At 39.4% G+C, this 22,560-nt stretch overlaps 12 protein-coding genes across 12 annotated transcripts; 7 read left to right on the forward strand and 5 right to left on the reverse strand.

Annotated features, from left to right (window-relative positions):
* Window positions 1-212: 212 nt before the first annotated feature.
* On the forward strand, window positions 213-1,158 carry Tsp_04780 (60S ribosomal protein L21). The gene is made up of 4 exons (XM_003369317.1): window positions 213-341; window positions 512-624; window positions 682-832; window positions 1,069-1,158. Exons 1-4 carry the CDS (start codon window positions 213-215, stop codon window positions 1,156-1,158), a joined length of 483 nt encoding a protein of 160 aa, XP_003369365.1.
* A 96-nt stretch (window positions 1,159-1,254) lies between these two features.
* On the reverse strand, window positions 1,255-3,754 carry Tsp_04781 (protein disulfide-isomerase A4). The gene is made up of 9 exons (XM_003369318.1): window positions 3,708-3,754; window positions 3,099-3,569; window positions 2,777-2,982; window positions 2,524-2,679; window positions 2,317-2,471; window positions 2,094-2,256; window positions 1,777-2,016; window positions 1,563-1,717; window positions 1,255-1,506 (listed from the first exon to the last, which is right to left on the reverse strand). The coding sequence occupies exons 1-9, from the start codon at window positions 3,752-3,754 to the stop codon at window positions 1,255-1,257; spliced, it is 1,845 nt and encodes a 614-aa protein (XP_003369366.1).
* A 2,424-nt stretch (window positions 3,755-6,178) lies between these two features.
* Window positions 6,179-6,565, reverse strand: Tsp_04782 (conserved hypothetical protein). The gene is made up of 2 exons (XM_003369319.1): window positions 6,317-6,565; window positions 6,179-6,271 (listed from the first exon to the last, which is right to left on the reverse strand). The coding sequence occupies exons 1-2, from the start codon at window positions 6,563-6,565 to the stop codon at window positions 6,179-6,181; spliced, it is 342 nt and encodes a 113-aa protein (XP_003369367.1).
* A 78-nt stretch (window positions 6,566-6,643) lies between these two features.
* Tsp_04783 (hypothetical protein) lies at window positions 6,644-6,980 on the forward strand. The gene is given in 2 exon segments (XM_003369320.1): window positions 6,644-6,730; window positions 6,750-6,980. The coding sequence occupies 2 exon segments, from the start codon at window positions 6,644-6,646 to the stop codon at window positions 6,978-6,980; spliced, it is 318 nt and encodes a 105-aa protein (XP_003369368.1).
* Window positions 6,981-7,932: 952 nt separating this feature from the next.
* Tsp_04784 (DNA primase large subunit) lies at window positions 7,933-10,648 on the forward strand. The gene is made up of 11 exons (XM_003369321.1): window positions 7,933-8,110; window positions 8,160-8,287; window positions 8,382-8,476; window positions 8,540-8,813; window positions 8,874-9,011; window positions 9,069-9,224; window positions 9,419-9,601; window positions 9,657-9,789; window positions 9,837-9,919; window positions 9,981-10,141; window positions 10,606-10,648. Exons 1-11 carry the CDS (start codon window positions 7,933-7,935, stop codon window positions 10,646-10,648), a joined length of 1,572 nt encoding a protein of 523 aa, XP_003369369.1.
* Window positions 10,649-11,711: 1,063 nt separating this feature from the next.
* Tsp_04785 (hypothetical protein) lies at window positions 11,712-12,029 on the forward strand. The gene has a single exon (XM_003369322.1). The coding sequence runs from the start codon at window positions 11,712-11,714 to the stop codon at window positions 12,027-12,029; it is 318 nt and encodes a 105-aa protein (XP_003369370.1).
* Window positions 12,030-12,145: 116 nt separating this feature from the next.
* Window positions 12,146-13,324, reverse strand: Tsp_04786 (conserved hypothetical protein). The gene is made up of 6 exons (XM_003369323.1): window positions 13,256-13,324; window positions 13,064-13,149; window positions 12,781-12,880; window positions 12,572-12,666; window positions 12,463-12,502; window positions 12,146-12,343 (listed from the first exon to the last, which is right to left on the reverse strand). Exons 1-6 carry the CDS (start codon window positions 13,322-13,324, stop codon window positions 12,146-12,148), a joined length of 588 nt encoding a protein of 195 aa, XP_003369371.1.
* A 1,487-nt stretch (window positions 13,325-14,811) lies between these two features.
* On the forward strand, window positions 14,812-15,528 carry Tsp_04787 (hypothetical protein). Its single transcript, XM_003369324.1, has 4 exons — window positions 14,812-14,855; window positions 14,877-15,030; window positions 15,090-15,164; window positions 15,445-15,528. Exons 1-4 carry the CDS (start codon window positions 14,812-14,814, stop codon window positions 15,526-15,528), a joined length of 357 nt encoding a protein of 118 aa, XP_003369372.1.
* Window positions 15,529-16,947: 1,419 nt separating this feature from the next.
* Tsp_04788 (reverse transcriptase family protein) lies at window positions 16,948-18,456 on the forward strand. Its single transcript, XM_003369325.1, has 5 exons — window positions 16,948-17,016; window positions 17,106-17,532; window positions 17,559-17,769; window positions 17,806-17,932; window positions 18,016-18,456. The coding sequence occupies exons 1-5, from the start codon at window positions 16,948-16,950 to the stop codon at window positions 18,454-18,456; spliced, it is 1,275 nt and encodes a 424-aa protein (XP_003369373.1).
* A 213-nt stretch (window positions 18,457-18,669) lies between these two features.
* On the forward strand, window positions 18,670-18,978 carry Tsp_04789 (transposon Ty3-I Gag-Pol polyprotein). The gene has a single exon (XM_003369326.1). The coding sequence runs from the start codon at window positions 18,670-18,672 to the stop codon at window positions 18,976-18,978; it is 309 nt and encodes a 102-aa protein (XP_003369374.1).
* A 432-nt stretch (window positions 18,979-19,410) lies between these two features.
* Tsp_04790 (putative glycosyltransferase) lies at window positions 19,411-20,342 on the reverse strand. The gene is made up of 2 exons (XM_003369327.1): window positions 20,312-20,342; window positions 19,411-20,207 (listed from the first exon to the last, which is right to left on the reverse strand). The coding sequence occupies exons 1-2, from the start codon at window positions 20,340-20,342 to the stop codon at window positions 19,411-19,413; spliced, it is 828 nt and encodes a 275-aa protein (XP_003369375.1).
* A 230-nt stretch (window positions 20,343-20,572) lies between these two features.
* Tsp_04791 (hypothetical protein) lies at window positions 20,573-21,931 on the reverse strand. Its single transcript, XM_003369328.1, is given in 7 exon segments — window positions 20,573-20,737; window positions 20,754-20,841; window positions 20,909-21,042; window positions 21,200-21,271; window positions 21,392-21,491; window positions 21,626-21,790; window positions 21,885-21,931. The coding sequence occupies 7 exon segments, from the start codon at window positions 21,929-21,931 to the stop codon at window positions 20,573-20,575; spliced, it is 771 nt and encodes a 256-aa protein (XP_003369376.1).
* Window positions 21,932-22,560: the final 629 nt, after the last annotated feature.

Raw genomic sequence — 22,560 nt, forward strand, 5'->3', positions numbered from 1 at the left:
TTGGCAATATGTACCTTTCAATTTGGAAGTTTACTATTATTTGATTGGTATTTAAAAAAGATTTAAATTAAAGAAATGAGCTTTTGCCATGAATGATTTTTGTTATTTGATTATTTTCATTCTGGTCATTATTTGGCGAGCATAAACAGCTTACTTTTTTTCAGATTTATTTAACTTTTCGTTTATTTTAAGCATATTAATTTCAGTTTGAAATGGTCAATACGAAAGGCTACCGTCGTGGTACTCGTTATTTGTTTGCAAGACCATTTAGAAAGCATGGCGTGGAGCCGCTTACGACGTTTCTTCGTGTTTACAAAATGGGCGACATTGTCGATATCAAAGTATTGAATTTATGTGTTATTTTAAAGATTTACAATTAAACGATGCCATTCTGCATTATAAATCGTTATATGTTTTGTTTCTTTAAAGGGGGTATTGTGTAAATTGTTTGTCTCCTGTTCATTATATCGTGTTGTTTGACAATGCTATTGCCGTTTTTCATATATTTTAGGGGAATGGAGCATTTCAAAAAGGGATGCCTCATAAATATTACCATGGTAAAACTGGCCGCGTGTTCAACGTAACACCACACGGCCTTGGTGTAATTGTTAACAAGCGAGTCAGGTAATGTTTCATTATTTTTTTTCTAATGAAATTTACATTTAATGATGAAGTTTGCAGAAATCGTATTATTCCGAAACGCATCAATGTTCGAATTGAGCATGTGAAGCCAAGTCGCTGTCGTGAAAATTTTTTAAAACGAGTAAAGGAAAACGCAAGACTTCGTGCGGAAGCGAAAGCTCTCTTACGCAAAATATCTTTGAAAAGAAAAGTAATTATTTATTGTAATTATTTTAATGGCATACATTTGTTTTTCTTTTTGAATAACACTTAAAATGGAATATCAATAAAATGTTATACTTATCACGTAATGGATAAGGTGTTGAGAAGGTTTTCTGAAATTAATATTTTAGAATTATTCACCTTAAATAATTTGTACAGAGATTTAAAAAATTTGAATAAATATATATTTATGCATTCATTTGTATAATACACTGATCGTTTCAGCCGGAAGGACCACGCAAAGCCCATTGGGTTGATATGAAGAAGAATAAGCCAGTGATACTTCATCCTGTGCCGTATGAGCAAATTCTGTGATTGCATTTCACGCAATGAAAAATAATAAAGTTATGAAAGAATTTTTGTCGCTTATTTATTTCGTAAAACTTACAAACATGCGCGCGGGATTCTTTTTCATAATTCTGCTTTTCCGAAGCTAACTACTGCGTGTTTCTTTAAGAACGCATTTAGTGCTTGCACTGTTCGTTCGCCGTGGTATTTAATTGGGCGTTTCTTGTTTCCTTTTGGAGCAAAATAAATGGTAGGAAAGCCTTCGACAGGATAATCAGGATCAACATCATTGTCCACAGCGTTCATTTTTGCGATCACTAAACCACTTTCTGATTTCAAAGAACGTGCTAATTCTTCATATATAGGCTCCAGTGCCTTAAAAATTAGAATAAAGAAGAAAATGAAGAAATTTTAAATACGAAAAAACACACCTTGCAGTGACCACACCATGGTGCGTACATTTCTATTAAAACATCTTTATTTTCATCTTTTACAATTTTGTTAAACGTCGAAGACACTACTGTAACTACTGGTCCAGTTTGAATTTTTGGTGGAGCTTGAGTTTTCATGAATGATTTGATTCGACCTAGATTCGACCAATTGATAAAAGTGCGAGAGAAATGAAAAGTGAATTTACTAAGTTACCATCATTGAGATTTTTCATAAAATTTCTGAACACATCTTCACTGAAATCATCCTCATCCGGATCAAGTGTGAATTTTCTGCCGTCGATACCGAAAACGATAACGTTGACATCCAGGCCGGAATCGTCCAGTTTTACTTCTTTCAATTCATCTTGAAATTCTTCTTCATCAGAAATTGCGAACGTATACTTTGGATAATCTTTTGCCACATTTGCTATTCTTTTTCTCCAGTACTGGGTATCTGAACGTGGTGTTGGTAAGAATGGAAAAAATTTGAAAGTCTTATAGCTGGAGTAATTTTTCATTGTTGATACATACCATTTGCATATTGATAGCTGAAGTCTACCGAATAATAAGCAACAACCAGTGGCTTTTCATTAATTTTATACATCCACTGATAGTTGGCTCTGGTACGGTGTCCAACCAAAGGTATGCAATTATTATAAATGAATTTCAAAATATCTTCCTTACTGGCTTCTGTCTGAAATGAAAATTAATGGAATTTCCTTGAATCCAGTCTCAATTGTAATACAGCGTATACTTTTTGAAATGTTCTCTTTCTTGATTCATACGGTGAAGCAAGTTTTTCAGGTATAAACAATATTATTTCACTTCGACCGTTGGTGGAATATTTGTGCTTCACTTCTGAATCAAAACTGAATGCAATATTTTTTATTTTTTCTCGAAGTTCGTCGGCTGAAAATTTGTTTTATAAAAGAACGAAAATGTAAAATGTAAAAGATTTTACCAGCTTCGACAAAATTATTATAAAATGGCTCTTGATCATTTTGGAATAAACCAATCAAAGTGATATCTTCATTGGTGATGAATTTTAGCGCCGTTTGAACATTATCAATCTCACCAGCAGCCGGCTTTAGCTGTTCTTCCATATAATCAACAATTCCTAAAAGTGTCTTGAAATGAAATAATTTTTCATTTTAATTTATTTACTGTATCAGAGAATGCACATCGATGACTGTAAAGTATGTGAAAATATTTACCATCGGCAAAACGTGGTCCATTGTAGTCGTACGGTCGTCCATATCGAAAAATCTTCAAAGTCGGATAGCCGTTGATCTGGTATTGCGATGCTAAATCTTTTTCAACAATAGCATCCACTTTTGCCAATAAAATGGGCAGTTGTTGATCTCGCAAACGCTGAGCTGCTTTCTCATATTCAGGAGCAAGTTTCTTGCAATGACCACACCTACAGATTGACTGGATCACAATCATAAATTACAGCATACAATTGACACTGGTCAGATAGATTTTCAACTTGTAATTAAAGAAAAAAAAAGTTTTTTTCAAACAAAACAAACTTACCAAGTTGCAAAAAATTTGACAAGCATTAATTGGGTATTCGTAACGATATCTGTAAAATTGTCATTGGTCAAAGTGATCACTGCTTGTGGAGGCGGTTTATAATTCGGATCGGCTTTTTCAGAAACCCATTCGACAATTCCCTTCCAGTCGTTAGTTCCGTCGTAGTCTATGTATGAATGGCCATTCCAAAATTTCAACGTAGGATAACCGGTGATTTGAAAGCGATCTGCCAACGCCTGCTCGTTGACGGCATCTACTTTTGCCAAAGGCACTTTGACATTGGTTTTCTTCAGCTTTTCTGCCGCACGTGCATACTCAGGTTCCAACTTTTTACAATGCCCACACCAGTGAGCGTAAAATTCAATCAATGCTATTGAATTTTCTTGCAAAAATTGATCATAATTATCATTAGTCAATACAACGACGTTATTTTCTTCTGTAAATTTTTCCGCTTTCGAAATGCCATCAAAACTGACAATAAATAATAATATGATAAACAGACGCATCATTATATAATAATAATATACTGTTTTCTGAACGACGGCGAACGAATTTTTTTCTAATAAATGAAAAATACAATATTACTAGTAGTAGATTTCAACACCTCACTGCAACAGAGGAACGAAGAAATGAAGGTCAAACCAGACAATGACCATTTTACTGAATATTTGACGAAAGTAAACGAAACCACGTCGAAACAAACTTCTCACTTATGCAAACATATTTAACCGACATACTCCCGTAGAAAACTCTGCTCATCAATTCACTTGCTAGCTGAGTTCACTTCACTTCAGCTAAATCAAAGGTCATTTGTTCAACATTCTATTTTGTTCCATTTTCAATAAAGTGATTTTCAAAATACAATCGTACAAAATATTGTAATCGGTTTTTGTATTAATATACTCAAAACAAAAAAAAACCAGATTTCAAAAATATAAAATATGAATAAAATTAGTATAATGTGCACTCATTTGAATTAATTATTAAACATACATCTGCAAACTGTGAACCACAGTAATCCTGAATACTGAATTATGATTTTAAAATATATGAGCGCCTAAATTTAATATTTTACAATATATTAACCGTAAAAATAATAATTATTACTATTATAGCGTTGAAATATTTTTGAAATTTTAATATTTTGAAATCATGTGTCATGGAACTTTAATTTCATAATACATATACCGTATTTAACGAAGTTGAAAACCGGAAGCATAATTTCACTGACAAATTGACAACTGATCGCAGGTCTCCGTTGATGACATTTGAATTAAGCAGTAATAAATATATCAGTCAGAAACATAAAAAATTTTATTTTGTATGGCAAAAACTTTTTGCCATCTTAATTTTTGGTTTTTTAAATCTTTTCAACTTTAAAATTGTCACTGTTCTTGTTATTAAAATTCCTTAAAGTTGTTTTACATTAAACAGAAGGCAATATTTTTATAATTTTTTGCGTTATATATCATTTAACTCAAAATAAATTCGAATAATACTGATGCAACAAATTAATTAAATCGGCTCCGTGATCAAGCAACTTTTTGGCGAGCATGAATTTTGTTGTTGATTGAATAACTATTACTATTTGTTAATGCAAACAGTTTCAACTAGCAGATGAAAAACTGGTTTTAATCACCGTAGCCATGTTTATCAATGTTGACGAGACGCAGTTGTGTGCAGTTCTTGCCCAAAATAAATATCCCGTGATTGGTAAACTTCAGTTCAAATCGTTCCCTCGTTCATCTGAATTTTTGCATCTTTTTGAACATAAAGTACATGAGAAAATACGAATCATTTGCTTTTTTGTCATTTTCTCAAATTCATTTATTATTTGAATTTTGGAAAGCAAAGCGGTCATGAAATACAAACTGTGGAAAACTCCATTATAAATGAACCGTGGATTGATAAGTGCATAGGATTTTGGTTAAAAAAGCAATTCGATACAGCATGTAAAAATAGAAAATGTTAAATCAACAAAATAACTACACAAATAATATCATAATCAGCTGCAGATTACAAACGATATAAACTGCAGAAAAATATAATTCCTCATTTAATGTTTCATTAAATAATATCATTTTCAAGTGATCAATTTAATACAGAACAAGAGAATAGCTTCATTTTTCCAAGTGACAAAATTGTTCATCTTCGACTTTAGCAGACTTAATACTGTATTCGCGCGGAAAGTCAAATCAATAATGACTGTCCAAACTTGTAAACATTCTATTCACGTTTCCACTGAAAACGAATCAAACAGTACACAACCAAATGATCACAACTTTAATCAATATGAAATATAATCAAATATCAATCAGAGATAAACGCTACAAGCGGCGTCTTAACACAGCAGATTTAATCGACAAGCCTGAAATGACACGGTGAGATTCCCGATCAGGCAAACGTCAGCTGGAACCTGACTGTTCGTTTCAAATCAGCCTCAGTACGCCATGATTCTTTACAACCCTGTGGGTCTCATCGTATTTCAGTGTGAGATTGCAGGTTGACAGCTGCTCCCTCTCATCCGGCAGCACTTGCATGATGTCGTACCGTAAAGATTTATTCATTGATCCAACGAGGCACTACATGTAGCTCTCTCTGAAATATGCTGGCAGTAGTTTTCACTCCATACAATACCTTCTTGATGTGGCTAAACTCCACACGTTTCGCTTTTCCTCGTAATTCCATTGAGGCAGCCTTCCCTGCCTGGCCATAAACCGACTGATTGCTTGAAGCATTCTTTCAGTCATCTGCTGCAGAACCATTTCCAGGTGAGCATTCTGGTTCGTCACAAACGTATCTTTCATTCCAATTCAGGCAAACAGCGGACCTGCCTTTAAATAATCTGCGGCTAGACTAATCTGATCTCTTTTTGGGGGCGCCACTTTGCTCTGAATTAGTCTCACCAAAGTTCAGCGTCACGTCCCACAGCAGCAAATCTCCCTATGCACTTTGCTTCATTTTTGCCGGATTCAGCAGCGTTGACTTGCTTCGGCCAACGTTTGATTAGTTTGCTTGGTTAGACCAACGCCCTTGTTCGCAGAAAGTGTTTTTACGCCTAGCACGGATGAATCGCTTTATCAATACGTGCTTGCTAGATAAAATCGCTGCATGTCTCCTTGACGGTGACAAGTCCCCGTTCTCCAGTCTTCCGCAGACACGGAGCTGGGTCGCTAAACATATCCTGCTTTCAGTTACGTGTCTCCTGCTTGGCAGACCTGGGTGTTCTTGTCTGGATGCCGCTTCCTGGCCCTGTGGTTCCCACGTGCTCTCAGCAGTCCACAACTCTTCCATGGTGGGATTCCCCATCTGGCGAACGTCAGCGGGCACCTGACAGTTCGTTTCAAATCATCGACAATACGCCGTGATTCTTTACAGCGCTGTATGTCTCTGCGTATGTGAGGTCGTTTCAGCGTAAGCCTGCAGCGTGACGACTGCCCAGCGCTCACCGCGGCGTTCCTCTCCATCTGTGTCATCCGTCGAACCTAGTTGACCCTTCATGTCAGCTTTCATTACAGGAACCAACTGACATCTCCATCTTGTTTATGCAGGCGGACTTGGATATACATCGTTCTGATGTTCGCTTGCGAGTTCACTCACAATTAGCGGAAATGGATGAGAATCTTCTATCTGTGGGTTGATGTAAGGAAGGTCTGGCCGTCGGGGGGTCCGGGGTACGTACCCTCGATCTATCACCATCAAACGGATATCCTTACTCAAAATTTAACAGCGCTTCTTCATATTCTGCAAAAGAATCTTCTTCCTTGCGAGGCCGAATCGCAGAAACGCAATTTCCTGCATCGTGCAAATTGCCGCCGTTGTGTACGCTGCGTCTCAGATGATCAGAATGTAAACGACAAAACTGTTCGCCCTCGAATTTAGCGAACTCTATCTGCATTCAGACTAAAAGTCAAATCAATTATGACTGTCCAACATTGACAGTGTAAACACGCGTTTGCACTGAATACGAATCAAAATGATTGCACGTTTATCGATGCTGATCGGATGAAAACGCTACAAGAGGTGTCTGAACACAGCAGACTCCAATCCCAAGCATAAAGCGAGATATACCACTGTCTCAATTCAACAGCGTGATTAACGACACGTTTTATCAAATAAAAATATACAGACTTACGGTATTTACTGACAACCAAGTTCAATTCCAAGAATAAATTGTATGTCGTCATAAACAATTTTTTAAACCACTATATGAAAAACTTGAATAAACTAAAAAGAAATAATTTGAGTAAAATTTGTTTGTTCTCAGTCTGTTTTATTTTACATTGGCAGCAAAATGACAGTGTAAAATTGACAGTGTTTGGCATCATTTGGGCAGTATTCATTGATGAAATTTCTGTTTCAAAGTTTTAAATTTATTAAAAATTTAAAAATGATATTACTTTAACAATATTTTAAAAATGAATTAAAAAATACTGATCATGCATAATTTGTACTTGAGATTATAAAAGCAATTCGCTACATTTGAACTGCTTTAATCTGCAGTATAAATTTTTAAATTGACAAGAAAGATTTGATCATATCGAAAGATACAAAATAATATAATTGACAAATTTGAGCAATAATTTAATGTCATATTTTATTCAGAAATAAAGTGCAAAATACTTCAGTATGAATAAAGTATTTTTAAATGTAAGCATTTGTTTTTTATTGCATCCACAAATGTAATTTATTAAATATGTAAATTTTGAATATTTCAAGTATTTTTATTAATTTAATTGACGTTAATAATGCAATTTATATTTTCAATTTGCCCTTAATTTTTAAATTAATTTACGGTAATAAGTTGTAACATTACAGACGTTTTAAAGTAAAAATGGAATTTAATACGTCATTTGAATCAAAACTTGAAATTGATAGTAATTATGAAGATGGTGCTGTTATTACTTCGTTAGATTTTGCGCACAATTTACAATTTTACGAAACACCTCCAACTGTGAATATGGATTACAGACGTGCTGTTGATCTTGCAATTCAACGACATCAAGGTTTTGGTTTTTTTGTCTTTTTTGATGTATATATTTTATTTTTTCATGAATTTAGTACTACTGGCAGTAGAAATGGCTGGTCGACGGTTTCCAAAATTCTCGGAAAATTACATGAAATTTCTTGATGGCCAACTGCGAGAAATTAATTTTCAAATTGCCATTTCGTCGGTAAAGCAGTACATTGTTTTTTTTGTACACGAGATGAAAATTTTGTTTTATATTTCAAAAGCTGACCGGATGCTGTTGGATTTCAAATTATAATCTTGTCAATTTTTAGTCATATGCGAGCGGTCAGGCAACGAGTTCCATATTAAAGCAACGCTTAGAAGATGCGCAATCACATTTTCTTCTTTTGATAGCTTTTGCTGAAACGTATGCTGAAATGTGAAACGGAATTTCAAATAATTTTGAAAAATCACATGATCTTTATTTAAGATTTCAAAATAGGCAATGGTTCTTGCAACAAGAAGTTGATTTGTTTCATTTTCGAATTTTATGTGAACGAAATGCTAGTATTCGAGACTTTTTATCACAAAATAATATCACATATGAGAGTATTTCGGAAGATGAAAAGGAACATCAATGGAAACAATTATTTGATGGCTGTCATTCTGCTAAAGTGAAATATTTCAAAAAAATGAAGAAATTGCCTCCTGAAGAGGAAGCTATAGAGCAAAAACGGTTTGTGATGCAATGGGAATTTTACAAGGTTTATTCATTTTTTGCGTCCCGTTGAAATATTATTTTGATTATATTAGTCACATTTTAGGTTCCATTTAAAGAGACAATTGCTTTACTTCGAGAAAGAAGAGTGCTTGTAAAATCTAGAATGGCTTTGGTGCCGCATTGTGATTTTTTGAATACAATTGTCAACAGATTTCGCTCTGTTCAATCGAGAAAGCTTTCAGTGAATTATTGTTATTATTTTTTTAATTCTTATTTATTTAATAATTTACGTTTTAAGATTATTGCAAAAAGATGCCATTTGCTTTATGCGGATTCTCGTTTGGCAGATTTGCGCGTACTTGGCGATGCACGTTGTCCTACCCAAGAATACGTGAGCTCTGCTGATTCACGATCTGTTACGATGGAAATGGTTGAACCAGTGAGTAGTAGTAAAGTTTATACATAATTGCTAAGCATGTATTTTTATGGCTTGTTCAGTTGAATTTTTATAATTTTCAAACTTCATAGTTTAAATTGGCATTTATTTTAACAAAATATTTGCAATTTGTTTTAGTAGCTTTTCAGTATGTTCAATTTAAATTCAAATAAATGCATTTTCTCAGATTGTGATATTTGCATTTTATGTAGCTTTCTGTGACTTCTTTTCCGTTGTGCATGCGTCGTTTATATGATGAGTTGAAAAGTGCTCATCATTTACGACATGGTGGTCGGATGCAATTGGGTCTTTTTTTGAAAAAAATTGGTTTATCTTTGAACGAATCATTGAAATTTTGGGAATATCATTTTAGGCCGAAAATGGATGCAGAAAAGGTAACGATAAAATGATGTTGGTGTTCAGATGAATTGATCAAGTCGTTGTATTTAGTTTCAACGTCAGTATGCGTATTCGATTCGTCATAATTATGGCGAAGAGGGCAAACGTGCTGATTATGCAGCTTATTCGTGCTTGAAGATAATTATGAACAATCCGCCTGGAATTGGCGACTTCCATGGTAGCAGTTTTTATAAATTCGACAACTTATTCCATTCATCATTTTGTTTTTAGGGTGTCCATTCAAGCACTGTGATGCGGAACATTTGCAGCAACTTTTGAAAAATTGTGGAATTCATAAAGATGACATTAAAAATGTAACAAATTTTTTGGATCATCCCCAGTAATTACTTGTATCAAGGTGTTGATTGATTTTAGATAGTCAATTATGCATCCAACAATCATTACAACAAAGCCTGTTCAATATTTTTCGACTGCATGCATAAGCTTCCAGAAGGGGGTCTTGGTGAATTTATAACACATCCTAATCAGTATTTTGATGAAAGCAGAAAGCTGTACTCAAGAAGCTCTTCGAAGAAGTGATTTCCCGTTGTACATGCAATGTAATATGTATGTTGTTTGTAAAACAGAATTATTTATACGCCATTAACATTATATAGGATAACCAGTTTGAACATATAATTTATTTTTTTTAAACTTTGACAAATTTGTGTTTTATTATTAGCAACGTTTTAAACAAACTGTTGTTTAAACATTTATATTTTTGAATGTAATGCTCGAATTAAAGTAATTTTATGTGAAATTGAAGCTTTATTTGATTCGTACTTGTACATTAGATAATTAAAAACAAAATATGAATGAAAATTGCATTGAATTTAAAAGTTTAAAATGAATTCAACTGAACGTTATTATTTATGATTTATTCAAAGAAATTGCATGCTGACTGTTTCAGTTGACAACAGAAAAGAAAGTTGACGAAGTTTGAAAATATGCTTGAACAGTAAGAGCAGTGTGAATGAAAAGAAATATTAATCATTTTCAGTGGAACAGGTCGTTTTATGCCTGGTGAGAATCAAACTTTTTAAATGCTGAACTTCCTGAAAATTTCATATTTAAAATAATAGTTAAATTTATTTTTAAAAAATGTTTTTACAACAGCATATATATTTCACTCACGTGTTGTAGCATTTGCAGTTGGAAACGTAAAAGTGCATGTTCTTCTTTCAGCATGAAAAATTTTTCATAAATGTAATCTTCCCTGAATCTGCGTACAAGTTTCAATTTTCTCGTTGAATTACTATTGCGAAGGCGACGTTTGCTATATTTCTCCATCGGATGAATTTTGAAGCTTAGACACACCCACACGCACGACAGTTCAATTTAGCGTAGCTAGGATTTATTTTCTTCACAGAAAGAAATTTCCAAAAACTTCAAAAGTCTTTATAAGCACCAAGCAATATGGCATACTGTATTATAAAAAGTTGTGCTTGAACTTTTTTCAACACAATTTTAACCAGTGTTAACAAAGGATAGAAAAAATGCTATTGACAAGTTTATTTAGTGTCAGAGTTCGTCGATCTTTGACTTTTAAAAAAAAGAAATTAAATAAAGACAGACAACACTTGCATACAAGAAGAGAAATTTCAAGGTTGCACTAAAGATCATGCCGTGACATACGCGTTCATTTTTATTCTTCTTCGTTTTTTTGAAGATGACTTATTATTTTATAAATTACTCCAAAAAATGAACTAATAATAACATAGCGTCATTCAAATATTGTTAATTTTCTTACTTTTTAAACATCGTTTGACAATATTACATATAATTGTTTTTTAAAAATACAATCATAAAAATATCCCAACGGATCATTAGAATCAATATTTAATTCCATGATTAGCTTGCTTTTAAAAATTCAAAATAACCGAACATACTATAATAAATTACAAATTAACTGTAGAAACAAAATAAAGAAAAGCAGGTGCAAAAAGAAAATTATTAATCTCTTTTTATTACAGTTTGACAAACATTACAAATACAAATGTCGATTGAAATTATGCTGCAAAATCATCAATCGCTTAGATAGCACTTCTCATGCGGAAACTTAGTTTATGTATTGTTCACAATTTGAAAAGAGAACAATATACCTGCATGTATAGTCATAGAACCGCTGAAATGAACCAGAACAAAAATGATTCAAATACAAATTCATTCAACATTCACATATGCCCTTACAGCATTATTCTGTTAGCAGTAGATCTGTGTACGGCATCTCCGCTTGTAAGCAATTCAGCTTTCTCGACATCCGCAGAATTATGTGCGAAACTGGGTATTTCGTCTTTTTTGATGAATTCATTTTATCATTGTTGTGGCTTTGAATATCCTGTGGAGTACTATGAGCATGGAAAACGTCTTGCGGTATGCATCAGCCAACAATTCAACGCTCGCACTCGCCATCTCTCAATATAGGAAGGTTAACGATGAATTATTAGCGTTACCGAAAAGCGCGCGAAAGAAGCGCAGAAGGACAGAGAAAGCTTTCTTGCAGCTTTCATTACAGGAACTAACTGACACCTCCATCTTGTTTATGCGGGCGGACTTGGATATACATTGTTCTGATGTTCGCTTGCGATTTCACTCAAAATTAGCGGAAATGGATGAGTATCTTCTATCTGTGGGTTGATGTAAGGAAGGTCTGGCCGTCGGGGGGTCCGAGATACGCACACCTGATCACCATCAAACGGATATCCTTCCTCAAAATTCAACAACGCTTCTACAACTTTCTGCAAACGAGTCGTCTTCTTTGCAAGGCTGAATCGCAGAAACGCAATTTCGTGCATCGTGCAAATTGCCGCCGTTGTGTACGCTGCGTCTCAGATGACCAGAATGTAAACGACAAAACTGTTCGCCATCGAGTTTGGCGAAATCTGTCTGTATTCAGGCTAAAAGTCAAATCATTTTCATTCTGATAGGTCGTTGGTTTCAGCTACTTTCATTGATCTCTGATTGACTGAGAGACGTTTATTAAATGTTTAGAAGCTCGACACACATTGACCGAATCGAACCCCACAGCTTCGTTTCCTGCATCCTGGTACCATATCAGAAACTTTACATAGACTTCATGATTTTTAATTTATCTTCAATTTGTAGCGGTAGCTTGAGGAACATTTTTCATCAAGGTTCATACAAAATATATCTCATTCTTGGACAGAAAGAGAACCGGCCAGCGAAGATGACTCATGAAAGCCCCGATTTTGGCTTCGCCTGCTTTTCCATTCTTGTTTGAATTTTCATGGCTTCCGTAAATTAGTGAAATCAATCTAAAAAAGAATTGAATTATTTTCATTTCATTTTCCAGGAATTTACTGTCGTGAAATGAAAAGAGAAAAACATTTAACAAAAAAACTGAAATTTTTACAGCCCATTTACAAAAAATCAAATCAAAATTATGTTAAACTATTTTACATTTATATTATAGGAAAGAATCCATAAAAGTTTTAAACAAGTTGGCCACAGCCACAAAGTAGAGAAACTCTCTAGTAAAGCTATTCAAAACAACAACAACAAGACAAATAACAATAATAAACTGCTGAAAATAAGAAAACAACTTACACAATAGTTGAGCATTTCAGAAAACTTTGACATATGGAGTGCTCTTCAAAAACACAAAAAAATCACAGATGAAAGCTTTTTACGCTTACACAACTTTTCTTTGGTAACATTTTTTGTTCGCTTAGTCCACGATATTTCTGTGGTATTAGCATTCGTGAAATATGTATTCATTGCATGCCAGTATAACCGTAACAGTACAAAACCTAAATAATACACATCGTAGGAAAACCAGCTACATAATGCTGCACATAAGTACACGTACATGCACATCTTTCTGATCTTCAAGATCGAGATAAAGTACTGTAAACAACTGTATTCAATTTATAGATGAATAAAAAAATTAAAATTAAACACAGGGTGTAATTAAAATAATAAGCTTTTTTCCAAGGAACACTTAACACTGTTTAGTCTGCTTTTTAAGCGAACATTTTTGTTAGCAACAAAATTCCCGTCGCTTTCTCGCAAGAGAACTGCATATATTTCAGACTGTAGAACTGGATTGTGGCTAACCAATCGCACTCGTTTTGTGTTCACAGACAATGGCTTGTCTGCAAAACTAAGTCTAATAACTGTACTATTTACTCAGTGTTCTGAACTCATCTGCTAAAATTCCACAACAATTGGCTGTTTGCAGATAAGATGTACGGTGGTTCATCAGTAATTCGCTGATGACTTGTATCATTTTATTAGTGTATATTTGTAATTTCAGATGACGAAAACATCGGATAAGCACTACCGTATACTTACTAATACCTGATGATCAATAGTAGCTGGTGGTGAAGTAACGAGTATTGGTTCATGGACCTCTGGTAACCAGTTTGCTAATCTTCTCTCTCAGTGATTTGGTTGTCATTGTCGTTGTTTGCCTCGTTCCTACTTTTTTGTAGTTTTCTGTACTATATTTACTATTCCATAAACAGTTATTTTACATATTACGTATCATTGTTGACACATAATGCCTAACTTGCTCATCTACATAAGTGTGCCCTGAATTTAATAGAAAGCCGCTGGAAGCAAAGGACGACAAATTACAAATGGGGGCCTGTCCTAGACCGACATACTGCCATGTTGGGAGACGATGTGAACGACTACGAGGTACTGAAAGCACACCTGAAGAAGATGTTCATCCCTCTGAAATCAGAGATGTCACTTCACGCAGTTCTGTCCTAAAGAACTAGTCGACGCTTCTGCTATCAAAGTCCAAGAAGCAGGAGAGATCTGAATGACGGAACTGCAAATCGCTAATTGCTTTCAGGAAGAAACTAACTATCAGGCAGTATTGATGGCCCTGCTGGAAAAAGAGATGACAACTATGGACGGAGCTCAGGGAATTGCGTTGAAAGACGTTTTAATCGAGGAAGCATCCTGCAGCACGGACTTCAGAAATAACTATTCCTATGACCGACGCATAGAGGAACTGACCGCAGCCTTGTATTGGCTCATCTTCTGACTGGACGATCGTCTACCCAATCGAGGTGATAATTGTTCCTGATACCAACTGTGAAGAAACTGTCACCAGACTCTGACAGAGGACAGTTGTGAAGAAAGTGTGATTTAGCCCTCCCTGACAGAAGATATATATCAGCGAAAGCACCCAGCCACGATTGAAGCCATATTAGAGAATCTGGAAGAATACAGTATGCCACCGTTGGGATACCGGACCACACGCAAACGTCCTCAGCCGTTGAGACTTCTGGAATGAAGCTCATGTAAGGCAGATGATCCATTAGCATTAGCGACCTACGTGGTCATTGGCGACACGCCGATTATACAGGGTAAGATACCGGGATTCTCCAGTCAATTTTTTGCTCGATTCAGAGGCTGCTATTTCAACCATATCCAAAGAGGTTTGGGACAAGTTAGACATCAGTGATCAGGATGGCAAAGGACTAACTTATTGATAATTTATGAAGATAGGCACGAAGGGGAAGCCCTGAGCGCGCGCAAAGCGGTTTCTGTCCCGGTGGTATTCAGTGCTTCGAAACACCGCTGGTGTATTGTATTGTATTGTTTTTTTTATTTTTTTATAGTAATTTCATTCTCTTACTTTCCTCAATCTGAGAACAGCAGAATTATTATAAAACAGTCAAAAGGTTAGAAATAAAATTTGACAAATAGAATGAAATAAAAATTGACAAATCAAATGAAATAAAATTTAACAAATAAAATGAAATAAAATTTAACAAATAAAATGAAATAAAATTTGACAAATATAATGAAATAATATTTGACAAATAAAATGCAAAGGAGTGACAACAAATGAAATTTACAGGCACGCGTCAGAGCAGCAACCAATGAAATTTTGTTGCAAAAAGTAGGCGAAGTCTGCGTGGAAATGAGTAGTAGACCTTGCTAATTATCTTCATCGGCATGCATAAGGGATAAATTTGTTTTTTATTTGCCTCCCATGCGTTCACTGCCATTGTTCTGCATTTATGCAGTTGCACACCAGCAGGGAGTCACCACCTGGTTCAGATTACGACTTAATTTGAGAAAGCATGAGTAGAATGTTAAAAATTCCTGATCGGCCAGGCAATGCTAATGACGGAAGATGGGCATGCATATGTATTCTCTCTTTGTTTACATCCACAGTCATTTTTTTTGCTGTTCTCTTGTTTGGCTAGAAGAAGGTTTTCTGTTTGCGTTCTGTTTGGCTTTCTCATCATGGCTGATGTATGTGAGCTACGTCTTGTGACAAATTGGTGCGATAGTATGCCCCTGGTGTATGAAGGCAGAGCTTATAAATTATAATATAAATTAAATTAAATTAAAATATAAAATAAAATATATAAAAAATTAAAGCACCAGCGACAGGCGTGCGCTGGAGTAGTATCGAGGAGCCTTAATGTGCCTCATGCCAGAGCCGATTTAATGCCGCCTTCAATGTGGTGGTTTTGTATTATATTTTATTTGTTGCTTTTTTTCATTTTTCATCGTTTGTATTTGCTATTATTGATCATTCATATTTGTTTATTTTACTTATTGTTGTTGTCATCTGTTATTTACTGTTGCTCATTATTAATCCTAATCTCTGTTATGTACTGTTGATATTGTTGTTGTTGAGCGTTGAAAAATAAAAAATTATTTTGCTTTATTTGTTGATATACTGCTTATCTCATTTGATTACACTTCACTTAGTTACCATAATAATGAACTAAAAAAATCTGATGAGAACTCTTTTTGTTTGAGCCTGACCATCCACATCTGCTACCGTAACCGTCGATTGGCGTGGTGGTGACGTAATGAGCACGTGCGAAGGCGAGAGAAAACGCGAGCGAAAACCTGATCTTGTGTGTGTTGTGTTGGCGTGTAACTGCTTTGTGCGATTCTTCTGAATAAATCTTAGTTTCCGTGTGCTGTTGTTCCTGAATTGTCGCTAGCGCTCCTAAGCCTGAGAAGAGCCAGGACTCTGTTAGACTCCAGTTGAGAGTTGTCCGCGATTCGTCAACCTCCGTGGCAGAACGATGACAGAGTGTCCGGGAACATGGCCTGTGTTTTGGGTGTTGGCAAAAAGGACACCATGGAGGGAGCTGTCAGCAAACTTCTAATCGATGAATTGTTGTTATTGCGAATAAATATTGTATTCTTGTTCTGTGCTTTGAGTGCGAGAATGTTACTAACAAAGCGTGAATTAGGGAAAAGGGGTGGCAGGGCCAGTAGTAACCAGACGGACGATACAGACGCGGAGATGAACCCGCAGGTCAACACTGGCGCGTCGTCATTCAGTGATGACTGTGGTAGGAGTGGCTCGTTACAATCATGGCCTGTCTGGAAAATGATGCTATCGGCGTACCGAGCTGACTACTATCGCCCGTCCCCTGCTTTTCGTCCGGAGATGGATTCCGTCGAATAGCTGGAGAGGCTGGAAGACTTCCTCTGCCTCAGCAGGGTTTCGCCTTCTGACCGCGGCATGGCTGCTCGCTATCTTCTTAGCGATTCAGTCCGCCGCGAGCTCTACCCGGCAGGACAAATAAGACAGGATTCCTTCGAAGAGTTCAGGAAGAGATTGCTGGACGCGTATGGCCCGTAAGAGTCGACAGGGCAGCTGATCGACGGTTCCACGCCCTACACCAACGCGAGGACCAAACCATCGAACAATACGCCCAGGAGGTGGCGGAAATTGGACGCAGAGCCGGGGTAACAGAACGTGATCTCGTGGCGCGTTTCGCCGGGGGAATAACCTCAAAAGAGGCGTATCTGGCGATCCGGCTGCAGGAACCGGCGACCCTTACTGAAGCTCAGATACTGGTCAGTAAAGTCATGCGGGCTGAAAAAGATTTCCACCAGAGGCAGCAGACGCGCACCGGTAATCCAAAGCCGGAGAAAACCGAAGCGACCCCGACCATGGAAGACCTGATACGTGAGGTGAAGAAGATTTTTTTGAAGTTGGAAAAACAGGAGTCGACGGTCGCACGACCCGCCGCGAGAAGAGGCGGCTGTTTCAATTGCGGTGGTTTGGGTCACCTCTGACGCGACTGCCCACACGAAAGACGCCTAACCCAACGACCGCCGACGGGCGCACAGAGCGGAAGACCTGGAAACCGCAGGGCGTTGTCTATGGCCGGACTGCAAACGGGCGACACGCCATGTGTAAAGGGTAAGCTGAGTGGGACAAGGGTTTCCTTACTGCTAGACTCCTTACTCCTTACGCTGTGACGCGCGTCGATGCCCAACCCATCCCGCAAATAGACGATACGCTGGATGCGTTGGCAGGGGCCAAGTGGTTCAGCACGCTCGATTTGGCGTCTGTCTACTGGCAAGTAGAAGTCGCTGAAAGAGACCGGGAGAAAATGGCGTTTTCCACACCCCTGGGACTCTTCCAGTTCCGCGTCATGCCGTTCAGATTCTGCAACGCCCCGGCGACGTTTCAGCGTTTGATGGAGAAAGCGCTGAGAGGGCTGACGTGGAAAACGTGCCTCGTCTATCTCGACGATATTATCGTCTTCGGGAAGACAGACGAGGAGCACCTGGAACGCTTGGAAGGGGTGCTGTTCCGCCTGCAGTCCGTAGGACTGAAGATCAAGCCGAAGAAGTGCCAACTGATGCGACAGAGCGTACACTACCTGGGCCACATTGTGACGCAGCATGGGATTGGTACCGATCCAGAGTAGACGGTGGCGGTCCAGGAGTGGCCCACGCCTCGGTGCGTGAGAGAAGTCCGGCAGTTCCTGGGACTAGCATCCTATTACGGCGGTTTGTCCGGAATTTCGCCGGCGTGGCAAATCCGTTTCACGCCCTGACAAAGAAAGGTGAGAAGTGGCGCTGGGGTCTGAAGGAGGAATAAGCGTTCGCTCGCCTGAAGGATGCGCTGGTGAGTCCCTCGATTCTGTGCCACCCAGACTTCGACCGCACTTTCCTGGTGGATGTGGATGCCAGCGAATTCGCCATCGGGGCAGTGTTGTCGCAGCAAGGAGAGCAGGGCCCACCGCGGGTGGTCGCGTACGCCAGCCGCTAGCTCTCACGGGCGGAGCGGAGTTACTGCGCGACGCGGAGAGAGATGCTGGCCCTAGTCTGGGCTACTCACCACTTCCGGCCATACTTGTATGGTAGGAAGTTCACAGCCCGGGCGGATCACAACTCCCTGAAGTGGTTGCGGAACTTTCCAGAGCCTGAGGGACAGGTTGCCCGCTGGCTGGAAAAATTGGCCGAGTTCGACTTTGAGGTGGTCCATCGTCCCGGGAAGAAACACCAGAACGCGGATGCGCTGTCCCGGCGTGCTTGCAGACAGTGCGGGTCCGGTGATGACTCCTCGAATGTCCACGTGGCGGCTATGGCGTTAGACTCAGCCAGCCTCGTCGAACGCTGACAGAAGGAAGACGCCGAGTGCATGCAGGTACAGGAGTGGATCGAGAAGGAGACATGGCCAGAACTGGCTTCAGAGGGCAGTCTCCGGATGAAGAGTCTATGGAGCCAGCGCGGCAGGATAGTCCTAAAGGAGGGGACTGTATGTCGCACGTGGGAGATCCCCGACACAGGAGACTCCAGGTTGTTGCCGGTCATTCCGAGGCGGAACATCCCAGAAATCCTGAAGACCATCCACAACCAACCAACGGGGGGCCATTTAGGCGTGGCAAAAACCCTGGTGAAAGTGCGCCAGCGTTACTACTGGCCCCAGCAGAGGGAGGACGTAGAAGATTGGTGTCGAGCGTGTCAGACGTGTGCCGCTCATGAGATCCCAACTCAGAAATTGCAAGCCCCATGCAGCTGCAGCCGGTGAGCCACCCTTTCCAACGAGTGGCTATGGACCTTGTGGGACCCTAGGAGGAGACTCAGAATGGTAATCGCTACATCCTAGTGGTGTGCGACTACTTCTCCAAGTGGCCGGAGGCGTTCCCCCTGCCCAACGCTGAGGCGCGCACGGTGGCAACGGCTCTAGTGAACGGCGTTTTCTGCCGCTACGGTGCGCCGGAGACACTGCACTCCGACCAGGGCCAGATCTTCGAGTCGGAGCTGGTGAAGGAGGTGTGCCAGCTGTTTGGCGTGACGAAAACCCAGGCCACCGCTTACCACCCGCAGTCAGACGGCTTGGTAGAACGGATGAACCGCACGCTGCTGGACATGCTAGCGAAGGCGTCCATCGACCATCCGGAAGATTGGGATGTCTACCTCGACCGGGCACTGCTGGCTTATCGGACCAGTGTTCACTGCACAGCCGGAGCCACTCCCAGTCGCGTTCTGTTCGGCAGAGAGCTCCGGCTGCCAGTGGACCTGATGTACGGAGTGCCGACGGATGCACAAGTGAGGTCCGCAGGAGAATACGTGCAGCACCTGCGCAGAGATTTGGAGCGGGTGTACGAGGTGGTCCGAAAGAAAGCCGGCCAGGAACAACGACGCCAAAAGGCTTGGAAAGACCGGAAAGCCTACGGATCTGTCTACGACCCTGGCGATCAGATGTGGAAGCACCTCCCCACAAAGACCAAACTTGGGGCGTACTCGGACGGTCCGTACCAAGTCCAGAGGAAGCTGGATTGGAAAACGTACCGGGTGGAGAAGATGGGAGGTGGAAGGGAAGGGTTGGTGGTACACTTCGACCGACTCAAGCCGTACCACGACACTAGTCAAGGAGAAGGAGCCCAGGGGAGACAACGGGAGAGGAGAAAGACGCGGCGATCAGCCTGGCTCGAAGATTTCGTACAGACGCAGAAGGTGAGCACGAAACGTGATCGTCATGAGGGGGAGAGTGGTGCAGCGGACACGGAGCGAGCTAATGAGATTATTCCTGAAGAAAATGAAGAGGAAGAAAACTGAAGCTACCGTATGAAGAATAAGACATGAAGATCAGAGGCGGAGTACGGTAGTGGTTGTTTACATCAGTGTTGGCAAGTTTCTAGAGGTGTGTTCGTGGTTACATCGTCGTCGATCCTTGCTTCTGATTGCTTAATAAAGTATATACACATTGTTTATTGTTTTATTGTCGCAATGCCATCAGGAAAGCGCGAGATCGAAAGCAAGGGAAATGCGCCGGTCAATACCAGCCCATCGCCAAATAGCGATGGACGCGCCAATAATCTGGTGGAAGATGCGGACGAGCCTGCTCGAGACAGCGGCCCGTTACAGCAAGAGACCTACAGTACTCTATACTTGAGGATCACGTTGCGTGACTATTGGCGCAATTTCGATCTCTGAGCCGGAAAGACTTTCCTTAGGCTTGTAACGGACACGGACTGAGCTAACAACAATATTTGTCTAGACAACAAAGTGGAAGAAAGTTGAAGCTACCGTAAATTGATATATACTTGAAGATCAAAGGATGATTACGGTAGTGCGTTGTGTGCAACAAGCGTGTTGTTGTTGTTGGTTTGGAAAGCTTGCGCTGACGTATCGTCGACGGTCCTTGTTCATAGTTGCTAATAAACACTATACTCTTTGCCTGTCTTTTGATGGTTATAATATCATCGAGATAGCGCAAAGAGATCGAGATAGAAGATAGCAAATTTCAATGGTGACTTTACACAGTGTTGATCATTTTCTGCTTATTTAGTGTGAGCATCAAACCCAGGATTGCCATCTCAGCCAAGATAACCAACTTGTGCAGCTGCCTGAGCTGTCAGGCGCTGGGAATTATCACTCGCCCTTCTAGCAGCAACGCTGATTATGAACTGGCAACAGAGAAATATCGAAAAGAATTGGATCAAGCGGCTGAGGTCACTTGTCATCAGTTTAGAAGGTTGCTGCGTGTACTACCTAAAAACTCAGGTCTACATGCTCATTACAAGTACCAGAGAAGAATCATCGATGCGCTGACAGAGCTGACAAGAATCCTCAGTAGTGATAGCTTTAGCTTCTGAAATTATAATTTCGTTCAGCGCATACCATCTCCTGAAACTTTTTATATGATTGATCAACTGTGATGAAATGATTCAGGCGGACGAGAAGGTAACTGTTGATTTGTCGAATGACTTCAAAGGTGATAAAAGAACCTTAGTCTTCATTTCACCTGATAACAGATATACTCATGAAACCGTCGAGAAAGTATTGCCGGGTAGTTTACCCTGGCAGAAGATTGGAAGCATGGCATGCATTCCAATGGCTGTAAAAGATCAGGGCGCAGCGAGTGACGACACACATGGAAATGCACAATGCTCTGAGCTATCAGCGAAGTCGTTGACCCACCACAACTTTTTCAAACACAAGAATATATGCGAGAAACTCAAACAAGCTGAAATGGACCCTATGAACTCATGGCACATGACATGCCTAACGCAGGCGTACCTTCTTCTGGCACAACAATCCATACTCAGTGTCTTCATCAGATTCATTACTTCAAGCACATGGGCCTTTATGTGCAGGAAGGGCATGCCGGTGAACCAGTGGCTGTATAATAAAAATAAGAGTTGAAGTGAATTTAGGCAGGTCAACTCTTTGCATATGCTGAACTGGGGATCGGAAGGAATCAGCAGCAAATCCTGCAGAAGAAACGATGAAAAAATTCTGGGAAGTAGAGCCGTTTCAGATTGCCTCAGAAGAAGACTTCTCTGTAAAAAACTGAGAAGCGTTGAAGAAGTTTCATTATGAACAGGCTTCTGATGACGTGAGATATGAAGTATGCGTACCTTCAGTGCCTGATCACCCAGACCACCAGAACAAGCTACATGTAGTCAGAATACCATCTCTCAGTGAATAAATGAAGCTTCACCCATTGTCAGCAACACATGCATGAGTATAAGAAGTGGTCAAACACTCTATCTTTGACAATGGCACCAGAATTTGCACAACACGTCCATGTGTGATACCTCACGTGTTGTAGCATTTGCAGTTGAAAACGTAAAAGTGCATGTTCTTCTTTCAGCATGAAAAATTTTTCATCAATGAAATCTTCCCTGAATCTGCGTACAAGTTTCAGTTTTCTCGTTGAATTACCATTGCGAAGGCGACGTTTGCTATATTT

Source organism: Trichinella spiralis, assembly GCF_000181795.1.
Source record: "Trichinella spiralis strain ISS 195 chromosome Unknown Scfld1557, whole genome shotgun sequence".
NCBI lineage: Eukaryota > Metazoa > Nematoda > Enoplea > Trichinellida > Trichinellidae > Trichinella > Trichinella spiralis.